We start from the raw sequence: 16,430 nt of genomic DNA on the forward strand, positions 1-16,430 counted from the left end.
TATATTTACGGTATATTTTGAAAATGAGACGGTATATGTTGGTATATTTTTGAGGGTCGGACGGTATACTTTTATCGTCATACGCGGTCACACTGCGTGTTAGTTTTCGCAGAATTTTTCTTAAAAATTAGATAAAAGCGACGCCGTTGGGAAATAATGGATACTTTTTCCCCCAACAAGCTGCGCCAGTGCTCCCGGTTCATGGGCGCACCTTGTACCCCGGAAAAAGATCAACTGTTGGTCGATGTGGCCAAAATAAAGTCGTGCGCCAATCCTACGTACGAATGCAGCCAGACGCGGGTTGACGGACATGAGTTTTGCATTCGCCACGTTCTTCGCGATCCCCGGGCAAACTACCGCCAGTGCACACATGTGTACACCAACGGAAGAAAGTGCATAAACGCAGTTCCCAAATATGATAACAAGAAGGAGCAGATACTCACTACACTTTGCTTCGAGCACAACCGACAGACGCAGCTGCAAAAGACGCATGTAGCCGTCGGTCGTCTCCGCAGTGGCGTCGAGACCAATGAGACGTTGCTCAGCACTCTTTCCCATCACATAAACGTAGAGGATATTAAGTTCGAGTATCCGTGCTCAGAGCTGGATGAGGATATGATCGATGTTGTTTCACCGCACGTGGCACCGTTTGGTAAGGCAGCATACAGAGTACAGTGCCACATAGTTAGGGTGGGTTTAATTTATGTTTCCATTATAGTTAATCAGGATCATCGAAATGGTATAGAGAATGTTATAGAAAAGGTCCGCCGCCGTCGTCGAATCTTAGATTACGCCTCCGACAGTTCCAGCAATGATGGAGATCCGCCTTGTGTGAAGAATACAGCCAAAGATATCGAGTTCTTTGAATCGGAGAACGAAAGCATCGATTCTGAAGACGATGATCCTCTAAAGTAAGTCTTTCACCAAGTACACTGGTTGTAGGGTCCTTTAATGATTACTTTTAGGCATGCCGGCGTCTACACTCGTGCTGAGGCTGTTCGGATTGCAGAGTTGAAAGTGAATAAACTTCAGGGCCTTTACCGCGAAGAGCTGTCCCACTTGCAGCTTGTTCTGAAACAAAGGCGTCGGCAGTACCTGCACGACATCCGGCGAGAACGGGAAATTTACTGTAATGTCAAAATTATTAGTGTTTTTCGCAGCAGGTTTCTGAATTGTCTTTCTATATTCGCAGGCAGTATCCACGATCAGCTTAAGGAGACGCCGCACGAGCGCAAGCTCTACGAACAACTGAAGGCGCTCAACAGCTACCATCGTCGGCAGGGCGTTGAGGCGGTTCTCTACAAAAAATTCAAAGAGAAACGCGCGCGGGACACGCTGTTTGCTTCGAAGTCGGCCAACAACCCCAAGTGTATTTTTACAGAGGGCGGCGTCAAATGTGGAGAGCGAACGCTGCCATGCTGCAAACACTGCCGCAAGCACATATTGGAGGATAAGCGCCAGGTTCTATTTCGTGCATGTGGAGTGGAGCGTAGCGGTGTTGTATGCCAGGAGCCCGTGACAAGCATGCTTGAAGACGCGAACTGTGTGCTGCATCTGAGCGTGGTGCCAGCCAAGCGCCAGTACATACAAAAGGTGGGTTAAATAAAATCTAAGCCTAACCACACCATTTTCATCACTTACACACGAATGTCGCTTCTGCTATTGTACTTATAGTCTACGTGTTTTGCATACAAATTTATAACTCAAACTGTTAATCATACGAGTATTTGCCACCTCAACAATATTAAAACTAGATCTTAGACCTATCATATAGAACTGTAGTAGAACTACGAGTATGTAGATCTACATACGGGTTTATTGAACAGCTTGTGATCGACTTTGAATAAATTACCGAACTCACATCCTCTGGTTTTATATGGTAAGATGGTAGTCTGTTGGATAAAGCCCTGACCATATTTCAACATGTAACAATACGTCGGCAGTGGAAGATCGGAATGTGGAGAGTGTTCATATATGTATATGTAGATGAATATTTTGCCTCAACGTGTATCCACCCGGAAATGCACTGCATATTAGTTTTAATCACAATCATCTATCTGATATCTCATGCCTCTTATTGACGAACCTACCTACTAATCTCTTCTCACAGAAATGCGAATCTGAGACCGAAGAAGACGAAATCCCTTCAACAAGTACTCTCATTACTGAAACTGAAATATCTGCAGACATGATGCTTTCCAGAAGCTTTCGCAATGTCACCACAGCACATAGCGAAGACAGAAAAAACGATATTAAGCTTCTGAGATTGTCACCCAAACAATCGACCGCTGCGTAAGCCTGTGTAAGCCAACTCAAATGCCAATCCAAATTCAGTTAATTATGGGTAAAGGATAATGTTATGTTGCCCATTACGTGCAATATCAGGCGTGCAGAACCCCAATTCGTAAAGTTTATGATATAAATTGCTTCACGAGCAGAGCAGTCGTCGAGTACTAACATCAAACGATTTCACAAAATTGATACAATGTAGATGCATACATGACGTTTTTTATTTTATATAAATTTAACAATTGAGATATTTTACTGATAGTTCATTGTTCAATTCACTTACTTAAAATTAATGACTGTATTTATTTGTTTTTTGTTTTTTTGATCTTAGAGCACAGTTATAAAATATCAGTTATCAGTTTCTCCATTCAATAATATCCCTAGTGAAATATTTACAAGTTATAATCGGAATTCGATGGCAAATGCGCTAGCTTATGGTACAATAAACAATTAAAAGTACAAAATATCCAGCTAAGTACTCTACTATATTCACTCTAGTCTGTTTCTGTGTCTGTGACATCTTCTCAAACAGTTCACAGTTCCGTTGTGGTCTCCACCTCTGACCGATCCAAATCATTCAGGTACGAGAAGCCAATTTGGCCATAGTCTCGCTTTCCAAACGATACGTTCTCATTGGTGCAGCTTATGTGGTTGTGTCCGTCAACTGTCGATCTGCAAAATATGAATTAAATTGAGCTAAGGTTTACATACGAGCACTATTTGGCTATATTTGGCTGTATCTACCGTTGGAAAAGCGGGTTGGTGATGGGCACCTCTCCGCTGTACATGCGATTGTTCAGTTGGCTGTGACGACCGAGCGTGCTGCTGTTCATCAAGTCGCCATTTCCAGAACTGTCTACGCATCCATTCAACAATCCTGCACCGCAAAACGTATTTCCACGTCTGCCCATCGTACTGTAGGCATTATTTTTGGCAATGGCCAAATTATTTCGTCCAACCCCATTGTCCCCATTGGATCCCCCGTTCTGATAATGGTTCGTATTCTGATGCTTAATGCGCCCCAGAGTCAAGGTGCCGGAAAGAGCACCATTCGTGTTCTGCGGAGAGCCCAGTGGGTTGGCATTGTTGCGGGTGTTGATCTCTAGTGTGCGATTGAAGGTGTTTTGTCTATTGTTTATCGCCAGATTGTTGTTCATGTTGTTGAGATTGTTGTGGCGGCGAAGTGTGGCGATGGTAGCCGTTGTTGCATCGGAATGCGATGGACTAGACTGACCGCCTGCACCGTGGCTGTTGCCGTTGCTGTTTTCCTTGTGTGTGATGTAGCTGACGTTGTCCAGCGAGAAGGCGTGGTTCTTGGCGCTGAAGTCCAGCTGCAGGTCGTCATCACCATCGGGCGGCACTGCCATTGCCAGCATCTGCGTTTCGTACTCTTTCATACTGGCCACAGTCTCACTTGCATTCGAAGCCTGCTGGTTGACAATGACGGGGTCGTAGCGCGTTGGACTCGTCGACGAATACTGCCGCATGCGTTGTTTGAAGTTTTTGTACCTATTAGGAAATGGGTTGTTAATTACTACAGGAATCTGGGCCTAGCCTATGCTAAGGTACGTACTTTGACCAAGAAATGCATATATATATTATCCCTATGGTGCCCAATATCAGAATGATGAGTGATATGGCAATGAGCGTGAAGGGGAACACTTCGTCATCGATGTCTATGGCGGCCTTGATCTAATAAAGGTCTTACAATGTCACAAATATCAAACTTTCACGAGTAAGTCCTACCTTATGAACGTGTTCCTTTACTTCTATTGGCACGGAAATTCCATCGGCCTTGGCTCGTGGCAAAGCAAAGTTCAGTTCCAAGCGCGCAGCGGGTTCCAGCAACGTAGTCTCCACAATACTATCGTTGCGCTTTAATAGTTTCTCCGATTTCGGATCGATGAGGTAGAACCACACATCCGTAGCAGCTTGGTTCTCGATAACCGTGCCGTTGTTTGCCAGATACTTTTGATTGCTGAACCGCTCAATGCCGCTGACAAGTCCGGTTTTCTCATCGAGCAGCTCCTCCACCTCCGTGTGGTAGTTGCGAATTTCACTGGGAGCGGCGTTCGGAAAAGAGAGTGCCATACGATTGATGTCTGTCAGCTTGTTGACCACTATGCGGGCTCTGGTGCGATGTGATCCTTGTTCCTGGGCATCGCTGTCCCGCGCCTCAACCGAGAATGTCATTGGAAAGGCTTCTTCATTTCTGAAATGCCTCGCAGTTCGCAGAACACCATCTTCTGTCATCACAAAAAAGCTTGTTGGCTGCAATTAAAAACAAGTTAGAATGTACTCCTATTTTATATTGTGATAAAACTGTCTTTGAGTACACACCAAACTGATTCCCGTGTCCTCATCGTCGTACAACTTGTACCGAACTAAGCCAAACTTTCCGGAATCCCGGTCGGTGGCACGCACCTGCAGAATGGTCGTGTCCACATCCATATCTGATGTCACAACGGTGTAGAAGGTGTCCCGCTGACCACGCAGCCGATTGAAGACAAACTCTGGCGCATTGTCGTTCTCGTCCTGAACTATTATGTTCACAGTGGTCTTGTCCTTTAGAGGGTTGACAAAGTAGCGGTGGGACACAAGACGTAGCTGGAGCATGTACGAGGACTTGTTCTCGAAATCCAACGACTGAACGAGGATTATGCTGCATCCATGGTCGGCCAAGCTCAGGTCGAACTTTCCCTCGTCGTTTCCAAGCACAAACTCGCACCTAAAGTCTGCCGGTCCGCTGGTCGACTGTTTCGAATTAATGATCTGAACAATCTTCAGGGTGCTATTCACTTCCGTGGACTCCGGCACGCTGGTTGTGTAGCTGTCGTCACTGAAGCCCAGGCCGATGTTTTCTGTGCTCATTATCATCCCGCTCTGCACCTTGGTGTCCATGTTCATATCGTTGTTCTGGGATAGAGCAAGGTGTCGCACGTCCACGCGAAGAGGGGCCACCGAGCTCAGCTGGGGATCGCCCATGTCGTAGGCGCGGATGTCCACGTGGTACTCTGTGTCGACTTCCTTGCGCAGCTCGTCGCGGATTCGCACTGCCCCCGTGTCTGGATCGACTTGAAAGTATTTTGGTGCTTTGCCGCGTCCGACTATCTCGTAGCGAACCACGTTTCCAGGGGAGGTGCCATCGCCGTCAATGGCCGGCAGAGTGGCTATAATGGTGCCTATGGCTTGGTCATCGTTCACAGTCACTGGATCGGGCACAGTTATGAATCTCGGCGGCAAATCGTTCCGATCCTCTACATCCACCACCAGCTGGAGTGTGTCTCCAGGCCCATCTCCATCGTTTTCAATGGTACCGATGGTCAACTGGTGCTGTCGTTGGTTCTCATAGTCCAACCCCTTGATCGTGTGCACTTCTCCGGTGGTCGCAGATACCTTGAACAGTTCCGCATCCCCCTTGCGGAGCACGTAGGTTATTTCCGAAATCGTGTCTGGATCGAATGCCTGCACCGTGGCCACCAGGAAACTCTCCTCGTTCTCTGGTATATGCACGTCGATGCGAGCATCGCTGAACTTTGGCACTTCGTCGGGAATGTCGTGCACTAGCACGGTCACGCTGGCCGTGCCCAGGCGAGCGTCGGGAGCCCCATCCTTGGCGGTAACCACGAACTTGTACTCGTTCAAGCGCTCATAGTCCAGTTGAGAGGCTGTGCGTAGTTCCCCGGAGGTGCCGTTTATGGTAAATGGCACGTCTGTGGGTATGGAATAGGTGATCTCTGCGTTTATCCCTTCATCGGCGTCAGTGGCATGCACCACACCAACGAAGGCATCGGCAGTGCCCTCGTCCACTTGGAAGACGTAGGGCAGAGTGGACACATCAAACTCTGGATTCTTGTCGTTGATATCGGTAACCTTGATGTTCACTGTGGCGCTGCTCGAGAGACCACCGCTATCCTCGGCCCTCATGATCAGTTGGTAGCGCGTCAAACTCTCGCGATCCAGCTTGCGTATCACTATGATGACCCCAGTTTCTTGGCCCACAGCAAACTGACGCAGATCATTGCCGGATATGATTGAGTAGACGACTGCATCGTTCTCCGGATCATCGGCATGGACTACGGTGACTGTGGAGTTGATCTCCGCACCCTCGCTAACCTGCACTTCGTAGATGGGCTTCTGGAAGCGGGGCGGCTTCGTGTTCGGCCCCGGTGTCACGCTCACCTCCACAATGGCCTGCGAAGAGAGTCCTCCTATGTCGGTTGCCTGCACAGTTATGCTGTATTGCTCACCGGCCAGCAGGCGGCCGTGGGTTCTGATTTCCCCGGTTTGCTCGTCGATGGTGAACTTTTGAATGCCGTTGTTGGATACGTGGTAAATCGAGTAGGCGACCACGGCATTGGGCCCCTCGTCGTTGTCGATGGCTGTCACTTGGGTGACCAGCCGACTTTCGCTCTGATCCCCCGAATTGGCAGTGATCGCAATAGGCGAGACCATTGCCAGCTTGGGGGCATTGTCGTTGATATCTCGCAGATGCACCGTGAGGCTCAACGGGGCGCTGGCAGCGTTCGTTCGGGGCTCCCGGGCGACAACCTGAAACTTAAACCGGCCGGGGGCAGGCGGATCCCGATCGAGGTTGTCTTCGTTCACTACCAGAATGCCTCCACTGGTCACATTGAATGAGGGCGTGGTCAGTTCATATATATAATCGGGCTTGGGATCGCCCTCGCCCAAGTCCGCATCTGTGGTTCTGAAGGATATGGGATTGCCGTTTCCATCCAAGACTCTGGTGCCTATGGGCGAGTTTTCGTCAACATAGCCCTCGCTGGCTGAGGAGGATATGGCCGGGGGATTGGCATCGACCGGTTTAACAGCAATCGCCAGTTTGGCCGTGGTGAACCGTCGAGGTGCAGGTGAAATCTCTTCTGCGCGCACGATAATGTCATATCTCTTGGCCGTGGACGTATCAATGGCTTTTGTTTGCTTCAGCACTCCCGTTTCCTCATCAATCTCAAAGTAGTCTTCATAGTTACCAGGCATTCCACTGGCGAAACTGTAGCGTATCCGCGAGTTTATCGTGTCCAGATCGACCGCCTGTATTCTCTCGGGCAACACATTGAGGACACCCAGCAACGATCCTGCCGGCACAGACGCCGTGTACTCTGGGTTTATGCAGGCACCCTCGACTGACACGCAGCCCCGGTATATAAATGAGGGATCCAAATCATCCGAGTCGGCTATATTGACAGTAAGAGTGGTGGTCGAAGACAGTCGATGCTCGGTGTTGCGAGCCCGATCCTGAAAGTGGGCAAAAGTGGGGGTCCGAACATTATATTTCTCTAAATTTGCACGCGTTTGGATGTTTGATTTTGAATATTGAATCTGGGGTTTTTGACTTACCGAAGCTACAATGGTCACAAAATACCGCTGAACCTTCTCGTAGTCCAAAATCTTTGATACAGTAACCTGAAAGTAGGGCATTAAAGTATTATTATTAGCATATCTTTTGGATTTTTGCGTCTCACACAAAAATAAACTTACTTGTCCCTGGTGCGGAAAGGATATGGCAAAAGTTCCATACCCATCAGCGCTAGTGAGCTTCTCATCTTCGGTTGCATTAATATTTTGTTCGGCAATAAAATATTCCACTAGCCCGTTGACTCCGGCATCTTTATCGAGCGCTTGTATGTTCCGAAAGATCGTAGTGCCCACCGGTGTGCTCTGTTTTAAAAGAATGTGTTGGGTTACGACAGTAGCCAGGGGTGCAGTAGTAAAGTAAGTCCCTATTATTGTTCGTTGCTTGCACTTCCCACTGTTCCATGGTACCACATTGTAAGCTACATCCATACATACGTACATACATACATACATACATATAGTACATATGCTCCCGCACTGCAGCGGCCGATGCAGCCGTTCTCTCGCGTCTTTCTTTCTTTTGCCTTCTCTATCGCTCTCTCGATCTGTCGCGCTCTTGTCGAAGCATCGCTTCGGTTAGGGCGCCTGCCCTTGAATTTGGTCTTGTTCTAGCACTCACTTCTCGCATAATTCGCATAATTGTTCTTCAATCCAACACCGTCTTGAACCGATCGATCGCTATCGCTATTGCATCCGTACATATTTCGCTATTGTTCTTCCGCTATCATTGTATCTACTCTATTCACCATAATAAACCATATTAATATAAACAATCACTGATTTATCATTAAACAGATCGCAAGCTACGCTGCTGAAAAAGCTCAGTAGCTCAACAGAATTAAAATGCATTTTTTAACATGCACATATGTACATATGTAGGTACTATTTAGAATTAAATTTCAACTGAGCGGACGTGCATCGTAAAATATTTAGTATTCATTTAATTAGCTGATAAACGAGAACGATTCCAAAGATGTTTTCCACAAACAGTCCCTCGAGAGTCCCGCTTAAAACGGCGGCAAGTGCATACCAAATATATTCCTGGCGGACTGACAGAGTGCCATAATGGGAACACGAGTGGGATACCCCGTACGAAAAGCCCACACTACATTCTCGTGTGTATTTATGGGAAAAGACTGGCTAATTATTTTCCTGAAGTTTATGGGGTTTCTCCAGATATTGAAACACCAACAAGCAATCAATCGCCAGCAATAATACACGATTTTCGGTAGAAAAGAAGTAAGGCCGTACTCGATCGAGAATACGATTGGACTCACTCTCACCAGACTTCTGTGCCTTAAAGCTGTTCGCCGCTTCACGTTGCATAATGAATTATTTATGAATAAATTCCCCTAGGTATTCCTACCGATGGTTCGCGATTAAATCTCCTTCTGTACGTATATTTGAGTAAGTTTATTGCCAGCGAGTTGTGATTTCTGTGCCAATTGTATGAAGATCAGAATGGGGCCTTTGTAAAGTCCTTGAAGTGGCTTATGATTATTCCGAGTGATATGCATTGTATGTAGGTATGGTCGCATAACTGAAAGATCTACTAAGAGGGGTTCTCTTTTGTTTCATGGCATTACTTGTTGGTGCTTTCTAATATGTCAACTGTTCTGTAATTGAACGTTATTAGTCTAAATACGTGATTAACAGACGGAAATACTATTGTAGCCTTAGATGTGATGTTGTGTCTTGTCTGCACATGCAATTGTGGTTGTTGTTGTTGTTGTTGTTGGGGCACGGGCACGGAGCAACATGAACATGTTGCATCAACATGCGACGTGGACAACACATGCTTGTCTGCCACTTCATTAGTGTCTTGTATGTTGTTGCTGCTTGCTGGCATCGACTATACCATCGAGAAGGCTATGCACATTCACCTGACTCTCGGACTCGGACTCGGACTCGGACTCAAACTCCGTCTCTGCCTCTGCCTCTGCCTCTGTCTCTAACTCTGCTGCAGTGGAGCATTTGTGGCGGCAACAACTGCGGCCTACGAACGCGATCTGGTAGCTCGCGAAGGGGGAAATGCGGCAAGAAAGGCAGGCAACAGGCAACAGGCAACAGGCACACGGGCAAACAGAACAAGCAAAACTTTGGCGCTCCAAAAAGCTGTTCGTGTCTTGAATGCTTGAAATCTACTTACCTCGGGTACGGTGACCTCATAGGGCGTGTTCATGAAACGGGGCGCATTGTCATTGATATCCGACACGCGCACAATAATGGGAATGTTGCGCTTCTTATTAGAGGATCGAATCGTACAGGACACCTGGAAAGAAATGGCGTAATTCTTGAGTGGGTGGCATGTGCATTTCATCAAACAATTAATTACGGCTTTTAATTCATTTGCACATCCGCACATCTCCAGAAGAGGCCTAGAAGATGCCGAAGAGCCGCTCCTGGGGAGATACACTTACCTGGAACACAATGTGACTAAGATTTTCTTCATCCCGGTCAAGGGGCTGCAGCAACTGCAGTCTTTTTCCGATCAATTGAAACGTTGGCTGTCCTTTTGGAAAAACTAGATCGAGATCTATTTCCGTCTCCGGATCGCCAAAGATGGGAAGTTCTGGGGGTGTCGTTTGCTGTCCAATGACTATCACAGATACGTATTAGTTAGTAGTAGTAGTAGTAGTCATTCATATGTTGGTACACAAATATTTATATTCAGTTGAAGCCCCACTAAGAGCGAATAGAATCGGATCCTTTCTCTTTGAATTGAGGGTTAGAGCAGCCATCGCTTGGGAAATATGCGTTTATATTGTATGTATGTATGTATGTGGGCATGTATGTAGGTATGTATGTGTGTATGAGACATATGAACGTGCTGTAAAAGTTCGTGTTAAGCGGCAGCTGCGTCTAGAAAGCCAGTCAGATTCAGATCTTGCACAATACGTACGAGTACGTATGTATCCACAAATGCACATACATATGTATGTATGTACATATATATGGAGCAGTAATCGTATTAGTGGGGCTAAAGATACATATGAATATTGGAAAATTCACAGTAGCCCGTTTGGCCTGTGTTGATTTAGGCGTTCTTGAGGAGCACGACCATTTAAATATGCATCCATATGTACATACACACAATATGTGCGAGTGTTATGTTTTATTCTGATAATCAGATCAAGCCGTCGGTTCTGCATAGTACATACGTACGTACATGTGCATAGATACATACATATGTACCTAGATACATGTTCATGGACACGTATCCAAGTTATAATTATGGCGTTGCACCTTTTGTGATTGCAGACTATGGATCTCAAAGTTGGGGTTTGTCTGTTGTACGAGCTGTACGGGCTGCATTGCATGTGTCCGCCCCTTTACTATGTTTACTGTGTTTAAAACTCATATAAAATGGCTTCAGGTTTATGAGGCATCCAACAAAGAGGTAGCGTAAGACATGCAATTTTTTCTTGCTGGGCTGGTAATTCTCCTGAGGTAATGATGTCCAACCCTTCTCTAAGGAAGCCACTCCATTATTATAGTACACTGTTTGCACGCCTGAGAGGGAACACTAGATTCATGGCACAATTTACCATAGGAACATTTGAATCGTACAACAAATCTACCAAGAAATGGTTTATGGAGTTCCACTATAGGAACTCTGATGCTTCTTCATTCATAGTCGGTCATAGTCGTATACTCATTTGAAATTCTCTTACATGTCTCGCGACTTTCTTCTATGTCCAGGATTATATTCGTTTGGCCAGTTTCCACCTCGCACATTTGCGATTTGCCCAAAACAGCTGAGGACAGCAGAATCAAAAGTCCTAAGAGTCCGAGTCCTTGCATTGCTGATATGTTGCTGTTAGCAGACATTGTTCTGTAATTAAATGGGTATTATTTAGTAAAAAATTATTAATGTCACCTACCAGTAGACATATGTATGAATGTATGTATGTACTTATTGTTAACAGTGAATCGCAAAGCCAAAACCTATTCGCTGCGTGGCTTTAAAGTGCCCCCTACTTATATGTATGTATATAAGTTGTCTGTGTATATGAACCAAGATGGCTTCTCATTCCTTAAATGGTGTGAAATCAATATGCAATAAACATTTAAACAAAACTGGAACTGGAACCTGGACAACGGACAACTGGACGGCTAGAGAACTGGCGTTGCCGGCACACTCTTCGGCTCTGCTGTGCGATTCTTGTCCAACCATCTGCATGTTTATATGGGCATGAGGAAATCATAGATGCGAACGCATCTACCACAGCGTAGCCGTAGTCTGCTGCTGTATTCGTACTCGTACTCGTACTCGTACTCGTATTTTTGTGAGCGACAAAAGATTGGGCTTTGGATTGCTTGGATTGGGCTTGGTCTTGGGCTTGGGCTTGGGCTTGGGTACATTGGAGCACAAAACTTAGCCCCATATTAATTCCATCGGTAGTTATCTTAGCTAACAACTAGTCTAATTATTCCACTAACTGAATAAACGCAACGAAACCTCGAAATCGTGCACCCTCTAATGCTCCCCGGACAGAGCAGCCACAAAAAGAGCTGGCATTCAAGCAGTCATCAGAAAAGTGCTAAAAATGAAACCGCATTCCTTGGTTGCATCCAGTTGCATGAGAAACAAAACAACTGCAAAAAAGAAGACTAAACTCTTATAAGATGGGGAGCCAAGCTACTAAGCAAACAACTGCACTTACTCCTAGAGGTGGCTGGAAGGTGTACACTGTACAGGTGTACATTCTCTCGGAGCTGCCCATCTCATCAACCGCCTAAACGGCGCGGCGGCAGCCTGTTCGAGTTGTGGCTTAGATACAGTTAGGAACGTATTTCAAAGCCACTTCTTGAGCTATCTTGTGCTGTGCTGTGCTGTGCTATGCTATCCCTATGCTGGCTATTCTCGTTGGCTTTCTCTTGCTGTAAATCCGCCAGTACCTGGTACCTGGTACCTGGTACCCGGTACCTGTACCTTGCCTGACTCATTCACCATTCATCGTAGACTTGCTGGCTGCTACAGGAGCACAGCTCGCGTATCTTTTGCAGTGCACTTATTAGAACGCGGTTTGAATAGCTTTCCAGTGGAAAGAGAAGAATAGTGCATTAGAGACTAGAGAGTACATAAGCACTTCCGACTTCTTGCACATGTACATATACATATACGTATCTATTGTTGCTGATTGAATGCACATACCCTTGTACACAAGTTCTAGTAATTATATCATGCAGCTTCCATAGGATGCACAATGGATCTGCAAATGGAAACCTGCAAGTCTGAAATCTTTACATTTTCTGGAAAATGTCATGCCAAGCTTTCCTGCAATCAGTATCTCAGTCCCAAAGTTTTCTTAAAGGTGAAGTGATCCATTAGAAGTCCATCAACCATTTCAAATGCCATGTAAAGGATCGAATTGTAAAACTTTTAGATCCGTTTTCGTACTATTGAAAATCAAAATAGGAAATTCACTCATATCAGAGAGTTTTTGGTGACTATTTTTATGTGAAAAATCGCCCCAAAAAAAGAGTGAAAGTTTTACCTTTAAACAATGTACAATGCCCCGTTATTATCACCCTGTTTGGCTGTCTTTTTATATATTTTCCTATAAACGAGGATGCTGCTGCTGCTGCTGTTATGACGGCTTTACACAGCATCTGCAGTACACAAATCCTTCGCTCTAAAGACTATTTGTCTATATAATATAGCTTTCACTGGGCATACCTGTCGTACAAAAACAACAAAGCAACATGCGAGTAAAGTAAATGAAGCTGCAAAGCTGTTGAATATGTTCAACCGGAAACCTATAGAAAAAGCCGAATGTGCCAAAACTGGTTTGCGAAATAAAACGAAAGCCGAAGAATTGCTTTAAACGCTAGTGCTGACTGCTGACTGCTGGCTGCTGGCTGCTGGGTGCCCAGTGCTCAGATACAAGAAACCTGTTGCTTATTTGATGCTGTTTCTGCGAACATTTTCTAGTTTTGAATGTGGTACAATACGTACCGAACACCAAACACCGAACACCGAACACCGAACTTAAATCTGAAATCTATTGGAATGCGAACGATGGTTGCCACATACATGCATGCACACTATGTGTACCGTGTACATACATACATACCTATAATTGTACATATTTATCTATCTATACAAAATTGTTTCATTTTATCAGTTTGATTCTGGCGACTATTGCAATTGCAATACGAGTATCTCTGGATACATAAGTACATCGACTTGTGTGGTTATGTGGTTTAGACGGCCAGGAGAACCGAATGGTCCGGTCCGCACTTTAACCCCCACTTTAATGAAATTTGTGCAAGTGTAAGTAGAAATACTCATAAGTACTTTGCAATAAGCAGTCAAATATCAATGGGTCTGGCACATAATCTGACAAGCCTGAAAATAGAAAGCGAAAAAATATCATTTGCCGTCCATTAACCGAACGTACTGAAGTCAGTAGTCATCTTCAGTTTGAGGTAACTTTCCGAAACGTGACTGACTAAAGGTCAAATTATCCAGTTGGTAGCAGCATTGTGAAGCAAAGAAAACCACAAGCATCCTTGCTACACGCTCCAGCCCAGGCCCTTGCAAAATTAACTCGTGAAAGTAACAATTTCCCTTGTTACTTCCGGTGTAATATTATTAGGTACTAATATGTACTATTAAAGCTAAGATGAATTTTGTGTCTTCAAGTGTATGGAATTTAGGAGTTCATATCGGGTTCTCGAGGGAGCATCAAACATATATGGAAACCAAGTATATTATGACATTCTTTAGCTGTTAGTCCATTCGCTTATACGGACAATCAGGAGGAACGAATCCATATCGCTTACTTTCTGGGAGCGGAAATGCTTAGTCTCTTTGTAAGGGTATAATGATGACGAACGTATTTTAAGTTTCGCTTAACAAAAAACCACAAGTAATTCATAGAAGGCTTTCTGATGGCGAGGGGGTAAGGTGGGTATTAAAAAGTTGTTATTTATACCTGAGAGTGTACAAGAGTGGGTTCTTATAGGTTGTCTTCTTTCTGTTCTTTGTGAGCTTAGTTTTATTGCGTTTTATTCGTATACTTAAGTCCCGCCCTAAGAAGATTACCTTAAGGTCGATGCCACTTAGTTCGAAGCTCCCATAGAGAGTCGATAGGTTACGATAGCAAAGGCAAAATGCCATATTATATTCTTATCAATCGGTTACAGCTAGTTGCACTTACCATATGCTTTCAGGATGCTGATGGGTATTCTTCAAATTTTGTTATTAGGCCGTTGAGCTGAGTTTGAGTGTATCCAAGAACCATTTGTTGAAACAAGAAAATGTTGAGCACACGATGAGGGGAACAAATTTTTGATTGTTTCTATTACATTTCGGAAGTATCAAAATCACGTACAGTCCGACTGCAAAGAACACACAAACACAGTAAGACACGGGCACGGCACGGCACGTTTAAGGCAATATATTTAGTCAGCATTCCAAAGTTATGGAGCTATGGATGGATTTTGACATTTTGAGACGATCTGGTATCTACTATCTGGTTTTGTGTATATTATATGAATTACACTCATACCAGTTCGGAATCCCGCGAAAAGCAAACAGCACAAATATGTGTGGGATCGCTATAGCATGTGGTAAAAGTAGTGTGACAGGTTGACGACGCGACGGACAGGGACAGGCTGACGTTTTCTTTAAGAAATCTTTACATACGTGACCTCATTTGCCAGACTTATCGGAAAACAGTTTAGACTTAGGCCACCTTTTCTTAGCCAGTGTCCACCTACACTTCATTTCCATCGCAAATGCACTGCACTGCCATTTCTTTTGGACTCCAACTAATCCAACTTATAGACTCTTTAACTCGTGTATGGTATTTTGTTGTATTGTACTACGAAAGCCGATTGGTAAAATAATAATTTAGTATTTCTTCACGAGCACCATTAAAACCAGTTGGGGAGCTTCTGAACTGATCCTTTTATTCGTTTTCTCAACAATATGAACACTAGTAATCAGGAATTCGCACAGGTATCGCCAGCATCATTTGTATTTAAATGGGTTCTTAGTGTATCACGAGAGTCCGTCCATTGAGTGCCTGAACTTTACAAACATCTCAGGAGATAACTTTTATAAAATTAGCTCTTGGGCATATTCATACCAGCGGAAAACCGGTATCGCGGGAGCCACCTAAAGACGTGTAGGCTATAGCTATCCACATAGATGCGAGTATGTGTGTGTACAGGTGATCGCAGCGCGAACGACACGTGAGAACGGCGCAGTGGATGCCACAGGTATGGGCGATGTTGGAGCGCTGTTGGGGCTTCGCACTGAACTTTTTTCTTCATTGAGCGTTTTGTTGAGTGGACTTTGAGTGTGATGGATGATGGGTGCTTGAATGGTGCGAAATAACAATCATGCGAGAGAGAAACTTCTGCAGGGAGTGTGCAAAAATGGTATGGACAAGCGAGGTAAACAGCCAAACGGCTTGCTGCGAAGCTCTACCTCGCTCCTTACATTGTCTTGCCTGGGGCTGAGTCGCACTCCGAAAAACACTCACACTCAACGTCCACAAAGCAAAGCAAAGCAAAGCAAAGCACTCAACTCAACTCACTCAACTCAACAAAATACTCATGGAAATAAAACTACGTAGGCAATCTCTTTTGCGGTAAAACTGGTTTTTGGGACTAGTTTAACAGCTGATACAATGAATACACATAGCTGAAATCATACCTACATATTTTCGTGTCGTATCCGAAAGGTAAAGCCAATGTGCAGGTACACTGTGATCTGCAGGTGCATGTACGTATGTATGCAAATACAT

The 16,430-nt window shown here is 44.9% G+C and overlaps 2 protein-coding genes across 2 annotated transcripts; one reads left to right on the top strand and one right to left on the bottom strand.

Annotated features, from left to right (window-relative positions):
• Positions 1-125: 125 nt before the first annotated feature.
• LOC6594906 (KAT8 regulatory NSL complex subunit 2) lies at positions 126-2,550 on the top strand. Its single transcript, XM_002020470.2, has 5 exons — positions 126-652; positions 719-911; positions 966-1,129; positions 1,193-1,593; positions 2,111-2,550. The coding sequence occupies exons 1-5, from the start codon at positions 157-159 to the stop codon at positions 2,294-2,296; spliced, it is 1,440 nt and encodes a 479-aa protein (XP_002020506.1). The 5' UTR covers positions 126-156; the 3' UTR covers positions 2,297-2,550.
• A 38-nt stretch (positions 2,551-2,588) lies between these two features.
• On the bottom strand, positions 2,589-15,880 carry LOC6594904 (cadherin-99C). The gene is made up of 12 exons (XM_002020468.2): positions 15,768-15,880; positions 14,835-15,015; positions 11,340-11,500; positions 10,086-10,264; positions 9,815-9,937; positions 7,789-7,968; positions 7,648-7,713; positions 4,630-7,545; positions 4,036-4,560; positions 3,863-3,981; positions 3,034-3,798; positions 2,589-2,961 (listed from the first exon to the last, which is right to left on the bottom strand). Exons 3-12 carry the CDS (start codon positions 11,494-11,496, stop codon positions 2,823-2,825), a joined length of 5,169 nt encoding a protein of 1,722 aa, XP_002020504.2. The 5' UTR covers positions 11,497-11,500; positions 14,835-15,015; positions 15,768-15,880; the 3' UTR covers positions 2,589-2,822.
• Positions 15,881-16,430: the final 550 nt, after the last annotated feature.

Source organism: Drosophila persimilis, unplaced genomic scaffold (genome assembly GCF_003286085.1).
Source record: "Drosophila persimilis strain 14011-0111.01,24,50 unplaced genomic scaffold, DperRS2 tig00000000-arrow-pilon, whole genome shotgun sequence".
Lineage (NCBI taxonomy): Eukaryota > Metazoa > Arthropoda > Insecta > Diptera > Drosophilidae > Drosophila > Drosophila persimilis.

Bases quoted from the DNA above. Each gene is read 5' to 3' on its own strand.
- LOC6594906 (XM_002020470.2), top strand. From the start codon at position 157: ATGGATACTTTTTCCCCCAACAAGCTGCGCCAGTGCTCCCGGTTCATG. The intron at 912-965 runs GTAAGTCTTTCA...GATTACTTTTAG, and splicing joins GAAGACGATGATCCTCTAAA to GCATGCCGGCGTCTACACTC. The intron at 1,594-2,110 runs GTGGGTTAAATA...CTCTTCTCACAG, and splicing joins AGCGCCAGTACATACAAAAG to AAATGCGAATCTGAGACCGA.
- LOC6594904 (XM_002020468.2), bottom strand. From the start codon at position 11,496: ATGTCTGCTAACAGCAACATATCAGCAATGCAAGGACTCGGACTCTTA. The intron at 7,546-7,647 runs GTAAGTCAAAAA...GCCCACTTTCAG, and splicing joins TTGTGACCATTGTAGCTTCG to GATCGGGCTCGCAACACCGA. The intron at 3,799-3,862 runs GTACGTACCTTA...ATTTCCTAATAG, and splicing joins ATATGCATTTCTTGGTCAAA to GTACAAAAACTTCAAACAAC.